General features: G+C 43.9%; 1 protein-coding gene across 1 annotated transcript in view; it reads right to left on the bottom strand.

Moving 5' to 3' along the window:
• The window catches only part of LOC140481614 (uncharacterized), a 220,152-nt gene that overhangs the window by 84,528 nt on the left and 120,915 nt on the right, over nt 1-14,709 (bottom strand). The window contains exons 9-16 of the mRNA XM_072578091.1: nt 7,608-7,643; nt 6,957-7,019; nt 6,787-6,822; nt 4,648-4,689; nt 3,327-3,413; nt 984-1,037; nt 740-802; nt 607-651 (exon numbers count right to left, since the gene is read on the bottom strand). Coding sequence (XP_072434192.1) covers nt 607-651; nt 740-802; nt 984-1,037; nt 3,327-3,413; nt 4,648-4,689; nt 6,787-6,822; nt 6,957-7,019; nt 7,608-7,643 — 426 coding nt within the window. The remainder of the gene's footprint in view (nt 1-606; nt 652-739; nt 803-983; nt 1,038-3,326; nt 3,414-4,647; nt 4,690-6,786; nt 6,823-6,956; nt 7,020-7,607; nt 7,644-14,709) is intronic.

Here is a 14,709-nt window from a genome sequence, read left to right as displayed (position 1 = left end):
CTTTTCCTGCTAAATAGTGAATCTGTGGAATTTCCGATTCATTGCATTCCTTCAAATGAGAGCTGGACTTGGTTCTGCCTGGGGCAGAGATCACCTTTTTAAATAAAAGGCAAATTGTGCAGGAATTCCCAGGCTGTCTCGTTTCCATAGATGAGTTGGACAGGAACCTCCTTCCAACTGGACCTGGGTTTTTGATTGGCATCTGTCATTGCTTTGGAATCACTTGGTTTTGGGTGACGTGAGAAATATTTATATTGTTAGATATCAAATTTGTGTAAGATTAAGCTGAATGGACCACCGAATCTTTATCAGTCAAACATTGTTCAAATGTTCCCAACCCATGAGAGGGTGAAAAACACATACTAACCAATACCTCAACAAAAAAATTAAGATACAATCCACATTGTAAACCATTTTTTCCCAGATCATTTTCTATTAATTTTTTTTTTACTTCGTGTGTAATCCTTGCCATCCCAGAAAGGTTCCAGACTCTGATAAAGTTAAAGCTTAAGCTGTAATAAGACACAAAGGTAGATATTACTTTGAGGAAGGCAGAGGAAGGTCATAGCGAATTTGCCAGTATCTATGTAGATTGTATATACTCACTTTGCGTCCTTCAGAACCTGGGGGTCCATTGAAGCCACTCTCACCCTACAACCACAAGGAGTTCATTTTAAAGCCAAAAGCAGCAGGAATGGTCTAATTTTGAAGCAAGTATTTCCAATAGGATATTACATACCCTTAATCCTGGAAGGCCCATGATTCCCTCTTCTCCTTTCTCACCCTTTGGACCAGGAGCTCCCTAAACAGAACAATAATTACAAATATAACTATTTCAATGGATGATCCAAATGCAACCTAATCTTTGTATTTCACTTTGCATATTTGAAAGGCAGTCTGTCGTAGGAAGTTTTCTGATCTGGAATCACATTTAACAATCCAAGCAACTGAATCCACCTTGGATTCTAGGTAGTGAAACTCACCGGTTCCCCAGGGTCACCCAATTCGCCTTCATTTCCTCGTACTCCTCTGTCACCCTGAGCAAAGAATGGAAAACAAGAAATCAAGAGTTAGAAAAATGAAGGGGGATCTCATAGAAACATATAAAACTTATGAAGGGAATAGCCAAGATAGAAGCAAGATAGAATGTTTCCATTGAACCAAGGGAGGTTGGTGAGTGAAACTAGAATGAGGGAGTGTAGCCTCAAAATAAGAGGGAGCAGATTTCAAAGTGAATTGAGGAGAAACTTCTTCACCCAAAGTGAGTTGTGACTCTGTGGAATTTCTGCCAACTGAAGCAGTTGAGGCGACCTTGTTGAAATTCTTAAGGCAAAGATTAGACAGATTTTGGAACAGTAAAGGGATTAAGAGTTATGGTGAGAGGGCAGGGAAGTGGAGATGAGTTCACAAAAAGACCAGCCATGACCTTATGAAATGGTGCAGCAGGCTTGATGGGCCGGACGGCCTACTCCTGCTCCAAGTTGTTCTGCTCTTAAGACTGAAATTAACCCAAAACAGACAGCAAAAAAAATATTTCCCCATGAAGATACCAACATTTATGCATGATATCCATAATTTAGTTGATGTCTTGAGGCAGTCCACCACAGGGAGTCAGGAACAACAGCAGTCTGGCTGAACCGGAGTTAATGGATGGGAATATTTGGAATCAATGTTCAGGTGTATTTCAGACCCAATTTGAAGTTACCCATTCCATCTTATTCTCATTTTGCATTATACAATCCTATGTCAACATTTATAATGGATGTTAACTTGTTACACTGTATCTGGACCATTTTACCACCAGTAACGCTTCAGCACCTCTACTGGCATAAGTATTCAATCACAGGATGAAATAATTATGCGCTTCATTGTAAATGTAAACATAGGATTTACAATCAAAATATAGTAGGAAGTACGTGAAAATATTAATATCTAAAAGATACAGGCATGAACACCTTGACAAAGAGACAAAATATATAAACAGCATAGTCATATGAATTTATACTTACTCGTGAAATTTAAGCTAAACATACCAAACAACATATTTCAAGAAGCATATACCAATAAATAGGATCTGTGTTACAGTATTTTAAATTCTATTTTGAGCAACAATTGTGTTTTAATGTGGTTACAAATTACCACTGCAGTAATTACACAGAACAAAGATTTAATTAGAAATGAAGAGATTTTGCCATAAGTATGAATTGAGAATTTGATTGTGGGAATTTTAATAAGATTAGACAATAGGCTTCACATAACATCCTATGTCTAATTTAGATTGGTGCTGGAAACGCAGAGCATGTCAGGCAGCGTCTGAGCAGCAGGGACCTCGACTTTTCGGGCAAAAGCCCTTCATCAGGAAGAAATCTCATTCCTGATGCAGGGCTTTTGCCCGAAACATCGATTTTCCTGCTCCTCGGATGCTGCCTGACCTGCTGTGCTTTTCCAGCACCACACTAATCTAGACTCTAATCTCCAGCATCTGCAGTCTGCCTAGTTGAATCTATATCTAATGTCAATTATGAAATAATCTTCATCCAAGTGAAGAATGCAAGACTTGGGAAAGGGACTCAGCTAATTTCTGCATTATCACCATTGGTCACCCACAGCTTAGTTAAAATGCAATAGGATAAACAGTGAAGACCCTAGATTCTGTTCCGTTTCTGTGTCTCAGTTCCATTTTCAGAGATCAACATTTGGATTTGTTATCATGCTAACTTGTCAGTAAGGAAATGGGAGGTGAAGTTGGGAAGAAGTGATTCCCTGGCATTGGACCTATGTCAATTAAAACTATCCAGAACCTTACTGGACCAGTGATAACTCAAAGGTCCCATGAAGGGTCTAGAATGCAACACAGCCCTCATTTGAACTTTATGTTGGGAAATAAATATGACCAGGACACAGGGAGAACTTCCTAACTTTCAACCACTATTGCGTGAGGCAAACGTTTAACATCTCATCTGAAAATTGTCACCTCTGCCAGTGAAGCACTCCTTCGACACTGCCCTCCAGTTGTGCATTACTTTCCTTTGTACTGACCCAGTGACAGTGCAGTGCTGTCTCAGTACTACATCTGCAAATATACCCCCACTGTACTGATCCTCCAACAGTGCAGTGCTGCCACAACATTGCACTGGACTCAAAGCTCAGTCAAATGCATGCCCTTCAGTGTCTGAATGAAGAGATGCTTCACTGCTGGCGTTTAAGGTTCCTTCCTGCCTGACCCACATGCTATGGTAGCAGAGAGCTTTGTCTCATGTGGTTTGTTCATGAACTGCTGCTACTGTCTGGTGGTGAGAGTTAATCAAACCTGGTTGCAATTTTACCTTTTCTCCCGTTTTATTCCCTGGTGCAGAAACTTGGCTGGTGTCCTCGATCCTGCTCCCAGGTAGACCTGGCGGACCGGGCTCACCCTGTGGGTCAACAATTCAAACAAAAAGATAAAGAAGAGTGAAGGGACTTTAATCTGAGACTGTTACAGGAGCACAGGCACTGGTATTCACAGCAGGGTCATCTGAAACAGCTCCACACAAGTGACACAATAAGATCAGATCCTTCATTCCTCTATTGCCATTATCACTCGCCTTTCAACTGCTGTGTTGGTGAAATGGAGACAGACAAATAGAGAGAGGGAAAGAGAGCGTCAGAGATAAACAGCGGATGTATAAGGTTTGTGACTGTGAACAGCACTCCATCCAGATCATCACTCTGCAATCTCAATGCTTTTATCTGAGCATTTAATTTTTGTCATCAGTGCATGAGCTCTCCTTTCTCTCTAATGTAAGCTCTCCAACCTTCATCTTTCATTAATTCACGGGACATGAGTGTCGCTGGCTGCAAAGCTTTAGGGGTGATTTGCACAAGATTTATTTCTTTATAATCATTATTGGGACACGGATACCACTGTCTGCGCCAGCATTTCCTGCCATCCCCATTTGTTCTTCAGAAAGTCTTGCTGCGGTCCATTTGTTGTGAGCACATCCACAGAGCTGTTAGGGAGGGACTTCCAGGATTTCAAGCCAGCGAACAATGTTAAACAGTTCTCCTCTTGCCGACTGTGTCTTCCTGGCTGCATGCTGCTCTCTTCCCCGCTCTCCCACTATCTTAGTCTCTCCTACCCCTCACTCATTATCTTCCTCCTTCAGTGCTTCCCTTTCACTCTCTCACTGCCTTGACACTCAGTTGTTGCCTTCCTCCCCTTCCTTGCCGCCTCTCTCCCCATCTCTTGTGATGTCCCAACCCATTCCTCCGTTACTGCTTGTTAACCTTCCAATGCTTCCTCCTTCCCTATCTCATACCTATCTTCAGCATCCTCAAAACCAACCGCTTTGATCCACTGACAATTCATTTATGTAACTGTTCAAAGTCCAACAATTCTCAGCCAGTGAAACTTGTGATGTTTTACGATACAAAAAGAGTAAGGTTGCTGGATTTTCTGAACTCGTGGTTTTGCGACAGAAGCTCTGATCAAAAGGACCCACGATCAGATTAAGAACCAGAAAAGCAGCAGGTCGAGTCAGAAGCAGTGAGTTCCAAGCCCCACCTTGTGATTTGTGGGCATTCTGTAAAGATTGACAACATCAAATGGGGCCCACAGTGCCTTTCAACAATAACACACTTTTCTACAAAGAGAACTAATTCACCGACCTTGTCACCAGTTCGTCCCTGGAAACCGATTCCATCATTGCCCTGCAAAGCAATCAGTAACTGTGTTAAAGATTGTCCAAGGAATTGCATTTCCATAGTTCTGTCACCATCTCAGGATGACCCAGAGTGTTTAACAGCTAAGTTTTGAACTGTACTCATCATTATAACATTGCAAGGTCCCACAAGCATCATCTCAGTAATACTGGCTGGGGGAGGGCAGAGAGCTGAGATTTTGGTTCCAGCACCATCGTGAATTCCTAGTTCTTCCTTGAAAACTGATCTCTTGCAGCCACCGGGGAAAGGATGTGAGGCACCATATGAAAGGCAGCATCCCTCACAGTGCAGGGCTCCCTTAGTTTCCCTGCTGACAATGAGGTACTCCCTCAGTATTGATCCTCCAACAGTGCAGCATTCTCACTGTACTTAATCCCTGATAGTACAGGGTTCCCTCAGCACGGATCATTGGATTAGATTAGACTGGATTCCTTACAGTATGGAAACAGGCCCTTCGGCCCAACATGTCCACACCGAGTCTCCAAAGAGTAACCCGCCCACACCCATTCCCCTATCCCGTATTTACCCCTGACGAATGCACCTAACACTACGGGCAATTCAGCATGGCCAATTCACCTAACCTGCACATCTTTGGATTGTGGGAAGAAATCAGAGCACCCGGAGGAAACCCACGCAGACACGGGGAGAATGTGCAAACTCCACACAGACAGTCGCCCGAGGCTGGAATCGAACCTGGGTCACTGGCGCTGTGAGGCAGCAGTGCTACCCACTGAGCCAGTGTGCTGTCCTAAAATCATCTGGTAGTGCAGTCCTCCCTCAGTACTGCACAGGGAATATCAGCTCTGAGATGTGGTTAGCCATGGGAAGGCCACATGTACTGCCCATCTAGGTGCCCTGTGGACAGTCTCCTGAAGTTTTGTGGTAGAGGTTTGACTGGGTAGATCCTGGATAAGGACCTAGTAATGGACTGACTGTTACAACAAACTCTACTCCCACCCTTGTCCTCACTCCTGCTCTTTGTCTATCTCTGCAAATCTCTCCTTATTAATTATTAATCCCATTTCTTTATGAAAATCGCTGAATCGACTTCCATTGCATCGAATCCATGTTTCAGATCATAGTATTGTGAGGTCCAACCACCTTCTTCTTCCCACATCTCTGAAATAATCACATTTTTGACTCAGAAAGATAAAGCTTTTTTGTTAATTATAACTTGCCAAGCTACTGGCTGGGAGATTACTTAGACCAGAGTCATGTTTCACAAAAATCTGACCTCCCACTGCAGCCATGAATGTTGCTCCTGGAATACTTACACATCACCAGTTACTGGTTAATTCACTCCTAGTTCTTTCATACAATGCAACACCATATCACCCACATAGGAACTTAATGAATGAAAACAAAATGCATCCTCATGTCACCTCTAGTCCTTTTTATTTTAAATCACTTCAGTTTGGTTTCTAACCTTGTACTTCCAAAATAGTTTATATTTCAACTCCCTCTATCCAACACTCTATTTGAATTTGAAGATATCTATTAAATCTCCTCACTCTCTTGTCTAAGGACATCAGTCTCGGCTTCTCTATTATCTCCATGTAATTACGGTCCCTCATTCCTGGGAGAATTGTAGTGAATCACCTCTGCGTGGAATCTAGAATTGGGCACAAATACTCAGGCTGAGGCCTAACTGGAGATTTTTAATAAAGTTTAGTGTAAAATATTTTTTATTTCATAGGACGAGGGTGCCAGCATTCATTGCCTATCCCTAATTGGCCACAGGGTAGTTGAGAGTCAACCATATTGCTGTGGGTCTGGAGTCACATGTAGGTCAGACCAGGTAAGGATGGCAGTTTCTCTCCCTGAAGGACATTAGTGAGCCAAGTGGGTTTTTACAACAATCCACAATGGTCATCATTAGACCCTTAATACCAGGGTTTTTATTATTGAATTCCAATTCCACCATCTGCCGTGGCGGGATTTGAACGCGGGTCCCCAGACCATTACTTGGGTCTCTGGATTACCAGTCCAGCGATAATACCAGTCGGAAACTGCATCCCCATTAGATGGGGCTTAATTTTCATTGTTTCCCTGAGCAGCCATCTGCACTGAATGCTGAATTCCTACCTTGGGTCCTGGAGGTCCTGGAGGTCCTGGACGACCCTGTTGGGGGAGAAGAGGTTTCAAACACATTGAGAACCAAACTAAAACCAGGAACAAGTGAAAAACATATTCAATGAGATCCCACGGAAAGTCTGTTATTCCCAGATGGGATGAATCTTAAGACCAATACGTACCACTGGGCCTATCACTCCTGGAGGACCCTTGATACCCATCTCTCCAGGGATGCCAGGTAGGCCCTGCAAAAATAACAAAGACTTGCATTTGTATAGCGCCTTTTGGGATGATTCCAACTACCCTGTGAGGTCGGAAAAATGGCGGCCATTTTGTGTGGGAGCAGGGCCCCACAAACAGCGACATGATAAGGATTTGTTGATTAACAAGTAAATATTGGCCAGAACAATGGGGCAATCTCCTCTCCCCGACATCAAGAGTCCCGTTGGATTTTGTTTTACATAGAGCTGAGGGGGCCCACAATTGAATGTCTCATTCAAAAGGCAGCATGACTGACAGTGTGGCACTCCCCAGTCGGTCGGTCAGGAACGTAAGGCCGATTTCTTGGGGTCCGCAGTATGACTTAAGCAGACAAACTCCTGATTCCGAATGGACAGTGCTCCCCAACGAGCCACTGCCAACACCGGAATAACATCTCTTATTGTCTGTGGAGGAGCTGTTTTCACTGTCAGCTTCTATCGATGATTGGGATACAAGGTTTTAGCAATTCCCGTTGATATTCTGTGTACTCCGTGTTGGTCAGATTCCTGAACAAAAGTAGGAATTCCGAAAACAGCATCACACCCTGCCCTCCATGCCCCTCGAACACTTACCTGGTATCCTGGGAGACCAGGGAGGCCAGTGTCCCCCTACAAACAGAAGGAGAATGACAAACAGTTAGACTGGAATACACTCTGTTCTGTAGCACCTTCCTTTCCCATTCCACCTTTCCTTCCCACTGCACTGTTTCTCAGGGGAATGATGGTCAGAAAGCTCCGACACAGCTCACAGATTCCACAGGGATAAGTTGGATCCCATGGTTCAGGTGGTATCTGGACTGAATTAAAGTGTCCTTGCGCCCAGCAGACTGAGACCGGACACTCGTTATGGAGTACACTGGTGAAGGGCTAATGCATGAAACATCGATTTTCTTGCTCCTCGGATGATCACGTGACGGGCTGTGCTTTTGCAGCACATACTCTTTGACTAATATCCCTAATCAATCTATGACCCGCACAACTTGCTCACATTTACTGTCCATCACTATCTGCCCGAAGAAGCTTGTGGTAGAGCTTTCTTCACAGGGCAGGCAAAAGAAAAAGTCCATTGTGACAAATCACTGAGGCACCACAGTCATACCCACTCTTACATGTCACTGAATAACCCAGACGAACACAGGTTCACTGTTACAGGTCACTGAATAACCCAGACGAACACAGGTTCACTGTTACAGATCGCTGAATAACCCAAACAAACACAGGTTGATGGTTACATGTCACTGAATAACCCAAACACAGGTTCACTGTTACAGGTCACCGATTAACCCAGACAAACACAGGTTCACTGTTATATGTCACTGAATAACCCAAACAAACAGAGGTTCACTGTTACAGGTCATCGATTAACCCAGACAAACACAGGTTCACTGTTACATGTCACTGAATAACCCAAACAAACACAGGTTCACTGTTATATGTCACTGAATAACCCAAACAAACACAGGTTCACTGTTGCAGGTCATCGATTAACCCAGACAAACACAGGTTCACTGTTACATGTCACTGAATAACCCAGACGAACACAGGTTCACTGTTACAGGTCACTGATTAACCCAGACAAACACAGGTTCACTGTTACATGTCACTGAATAACTCAGACGAACACGGATTCACTGTTACATGTCACTGAATAACCCAAACAAACACAGGTTCACTGTTACAGGTCACTGATTAACCCAGACAAACACAGGTTCACTGTTACATGTCACTGAATAACTCAGACGAACACAGGTTCACTGTTACATGTCACTGAATAACCCAAACAAACACAGGTTCACTGTTATATGTCACTGAATAACCCAAACAAACACAGGTTCACTGTTACATGTCACTGAATAACCCAGATGAACACAGGTTCACTGTTACATGTCACTGAATAACCCAGACGAACACAGGTTCACTGTTACAGGTCACTGATTAACCCAGACAAACACAGGTTCACTGTTACATGTCACTGAATAACTCAGACGAACACTGATTCACTGTTACATGTCACTGAATAACCCAAACAAACACAGGTTCACTGTTACAGGTCATCGATTAACCCAGACAAACACAGGTTCACTGTTACATGTCACTGAATAACCCAGACGAACACAGGTTCACTGTTATAGGTCACTGAATAACCCAAACAAACAGAGATTCAAGGTTATATGTCACTGAATAACCCAAACAAACACAGGTTCACTGTTACATGTCACTGAATAACCCAGACGAACACAGGTTCACTGTTATAGGTCACTGAATAACCCAGACGAACACAGATTCACTGTTATAGGTCACTGAATAACCCAAACAAACACAGGTTCATGGTTACATGTCACTGAATAACTCAGACGAACACTGGTTCACTGTTATAGGTCACTGAATAACCCAGACGAACACAGATTCACTGTTACATGTCACTGAATAACCCAAACAAACACAGGTTCACTGTTACAGATCACTGAATCTGCCACACATTCACATTCATGGTTCCAGATCATAAAATAACCCTGACAAACACAAATTCATTGTTTCAGATCACTAACTCAACTGCATACAGACAAATCCACTCTTACAAATTACTCAATTACCTACCCACCTAAACCTTCCACTACAGATTAGTTAATCTGGCCCACACACAAACTCATGATAACAAGTCTCGGAATCACCCGTGCACACATAAACTCACAATTAACTTGAATATGCAGCCAATCTCACTGTTTCAGTTGAATGAATCACATATGCACAAAAATACTGATTTAGTCATACATACGTGACAGTGCATTTACTGATCACATGCAGACACACATTTCAAAATCAAAAGCACACACACAAAACCCACAGTAATAGATCTCTGAATCACACAAGCACATAAGTATTCACAGTTAAAGATCACAACAACACACATGCACACACAAACCCACCGCTACAGAGCACTCCATCACACACACGAACCCATCATTACAGATAACTCCATCACACACACAAAGCAACCATTACAGATTTCTCCATCACACACACAAACCTACTGTTACAAATCACTCCATCATATACACAAACTCACCATTACAGATCACCCCATCATATACACAAACACACCGTTACAGATCACTTCAGCACAAACACAAACCCATTGTTACAGGTCACTCCATTATAAACACATACCCACCATTACAGATCACTAAATCACACACACACAAACCCACTGTTACAGATCACTCCATCACACACACAAACTCACTGTTACAGATCACTCCATCACACACACAAACCCACTGTTACAGATCACTGCATCACACACACAAACCCACTGTTACAGATCACTCCATCACACACACAATCTCACTGTTACAGATCACTCCATCACAAACACAAACCCACTGTTACAGATCACTCCATGACACACATAAACCCACTGTTAGAGATCACTGCATCACACACACAAACCCACTGTTACAGATCACTCCATCACACACACAAACCCACTGTTACAGATCACTCCATCACACACACATGCCCACCATTACAGATCACTGCATCACACACACAAACCCACTGTTACAGATCACTGCATCACACACACAAACCCACTGTTACAGATCACTCCATCACACACACATGCCCACCATTACAGATCACTCCATGACACACACAAACCCACAGTTACAGATCACTGCATCACACACACAAACTCACTGTTACAGATCACACCATCACACACACAAACCCACCGTTACAGATCACACCATCACACACACAAACCCACCGTTACAAATCACTGCATCACACACACAAACTCACTGTTAGAGATCACTGCATCACACACACAAACCCACTGTTACAGATCACTCCATCACACACACAAACCCACTGTTACAGATCACTGCATCACACACACAAACCCACTGTTACAGATCACTCCATCACACACACATGCCCACCATTACAGATCACTCCATGACACACACAAACCCACTGTTAGAGATCACTGCATCACACACACAAACCCACTGTTACAGATCACTCCATCACACACACAAACCCACTGTTACAGATCACTCCATCACACACACAAACCCACTGTTACAGATCACTCCATGACACACATAAACCCACTGTTACAGATCACTGCATCACACACACAAACCCACTGTTACAGATCACTCCATGACACACAGAAACCCACTGTTACAGATCACTCCATGACACACATAAACCTACTGTTACAGATCACTGCATCACACACACATACCCACCATTACAGATCACTCCATCACACACACAAACCCACTGTTACAGATCACTCCATCACACACACAAACCCACTGTTACAGATCACTGCATCACACACACAAACCCACTGTTACAGATCACTCCATCACACACATAAACCCACTGTTACAGGTCACTGCATCACACACACAAACCCACTGTTACAGATCACTGCATCACACACACAAACCCACTGTTACAGATCACTCCATCACACACACAAACCCACTGTTACAGATCACTGCATCACACACACAAACCCACTGTTACAGATCACTCCATCACACACACAAACCCACTGTTACATATCACTCCATCACACACACAAACCCAATGTCAGAGATCACTGCATCACACACACAAACGCACTGTTACAGGTCACTGCATCACACACACAAACCCAATGTCAGAGATCACTGCATCACACACACAAACGCACTGTTACAGGTCACTGCATCACACACACAAACGCACTGTTACAGATCACTCCATCACACACACAAACCCACTGTTACAGATCACTCCATGACACACATAAACCCACTGTTACAGGTCACTGCATCACACACACAAACCCACTGTTACAGATCACTCCATGACACACATAAACCCACTGTTACAGATCACTCCATGACACACATAAACCCACTGTTACAGATCACTCCATCACACACACATACCCACCATTACAGATCACTCCATCACACACACAAACCCACTGTTACAGATCACTCCATCACACACACAAACCCACTGTTACAGATCACTGCATCACACACACAAACCCACTGTTACAGATCACTCCATCACACACACAAACCCACTGTTACAGGTCACTGCATCACACACACAAACCCACTGTTACAGGTCACTGCATCACACACACAAACCCACTGTTACAGATCACTGCATCACACACACAAACCCACTGTTACAGATCACTCCATCACACACACAAACCCACTGTTACAGATCACTGCATCACACACACAAACCCACTGTTACAGATCACTCCATCACACACACAAACCCACTGTTACATATCACTCCATCACACACACAAACCCAATGTCAGAGATCAATGCATCACACACACAAACGCACTGTTACAAGTCACTGCATCACACACACAAACCCACTGTTACAGATCACTGCATCACACACACAAACCCACTGTTACAGGTCACTCCATCACACACACAAACCCACTGTTACAGGTCACTGCATCACACACACAAACCCACTGTTACAGATCACTGCATCACACACACAAACGCACTGTTACAAGTCACTGCATCACACACACAAACCCACTGTTACAGGTCACTCCATCACACACACAAACGCACTGTTACAAGTCACTGCATCACACACACAAACCCACTGTTACAGATCACTGCATCACACACACAAACCCACTGTTACAGGTCACTGCATCACACACACAAACCCACTGTTACAAGTCACTGCATCACACACACAAACCCACTGTTACAGATCACTGCATCACACACACAAACCCACTGTTACAGGTCACTCCATCACACACACAAACCCACTGTTACAGGTCACTGCATCACACACACAAACCCACTGTTACAGATCACTGCATCACACACACAAACCCACTGTTACAGGTCACTCCATCACACACACAAACCCACTGTTACAGGTCACTGCATCACACACACAAACCCACTGTTACAGATCACTGCATCACACACACAAACGCACTGTTACAAGTCACTGCATCACACACACAAACCCACTGTTACAGGTCACTCCATCACACACACGAACGCACTGTTACAAGTCACTGCATCACACACACAAACCCACTGTTACAGATCACTGCATCACACACACAAACGCACTGTTACAGGTCACTGCATCACACACACAAACCCACTGTTACAGATCACTGCATCACACACACAAACCCACTGTTACAGATCACTGCATCACACACACAAACCCACTGTTACAGATCACTGCATCACACACACAAACCCACTGTTACAGATCACTGCATCACACACACAAACGCACTGTTACAGATCACTCCATCACACACACAAACCCACTGTTAGAGATCACTCCATCACACACACAAACGCACTGTTACAAGTCACTGCATCACACACACAAACCCACTGTTAGAGATCACTCCATCACACACACAAACCCACTGTTACAGATCACTGCATCACACACACAAACCCACTGTTACAGATCACTCCATCACACACACAAACCCAATGTCAGAGATCACTGCATCACACACACAAACGCACTGTTGCAGATCACTCCATCACACACACAAACCCACTGTTAGAGATCACTCCATCACACACACAAACGCACTGTTACAAGTCACTGCATCACACACACAAACCCACTGTTAGAGATCACTCCATCACACACACAAACCCACTGTTACAGATCACTGCATCACACACACAAACCCACTGTTACAGATCACTGCATCACACACACAAACCCACTGTTAGAGATCACTCCATCACACACACAAACCCACTGTTACAGATCACTGCATCACACACACAAACCCACTGTTAGAGATCACTGCATCACACACACAAACCCACTGTTACAGATCACTGCATCACACACACAAACCCACTGTTACAGATCACTCCATCACACACACAAACCCAATGTCAGAGATCACTGCATCACACACACAAACGCACTGTTACAGATCACTCCATCACACACACAAACCCACTGTTAGAGATCACTCCATCACACACACAAACGCACTGTTACAAGTCACTGCATCACACACACAAACCCACTGTTAGAGATCACTCCATCACACACACAAACCCACTGTTACAGATCACTGCATCACACACACAAACCCACTGTTACAGATCACTGCATCACACACACAAACCCACTGTTAGAGATCACTCCATCACACACACAAACCCACTGTTACAGATCACTGCATCACACACACAAACCCACTGTTACAGATCACTGCATCACACACACAAACGCACTGTTACAGGTCACTGCATCACACACACAAACCCACTGTTACAGGTCACTGCATCACACACACAAACGCACTGTTACAGGTCACTGCATCACACACACAAACCCACTGTTACAGGTCACTGCATCACACACACAAACGCACTGTTACAAGTCACTGCATCACACACACAAACCCACTGTTAGAGATCACTCCATCACACACACAAACCCACTGTTACAGATCACTGCATCACACACACAAACCCACTGTTAGAGATCACTGCATCACACACACAAACGCACTGTTACAGGTCACTGCATCACACACACAAACCCACTGTTACAGGTCACTGCATCACACACACAAACGCACTGTTACAGGTCACTGCATCAC

This window comes from Chiloscyllium punctatum, chromosome 9, assembly GCF_047496795.1.
Source record: "Chiloscyllium punctatum isolate Juve2018m chromosome 9, sChiPun1.3, whole genome shotgun sequence".
Classification (NCBI taxonomy): domain Eukaryota; kingdom Metazoa; phylum Chordata; class Chondrichthyes; order Orectolobiformes; family Hemiscylliidae; genus Chiloscyllium; species Chiloscyllium punctatum.
The sequence above is the reverse complement of the archived record's forward strand: the minus strand, read 5'-3'. Positions and strand labels throughout refer to the sequence as shown.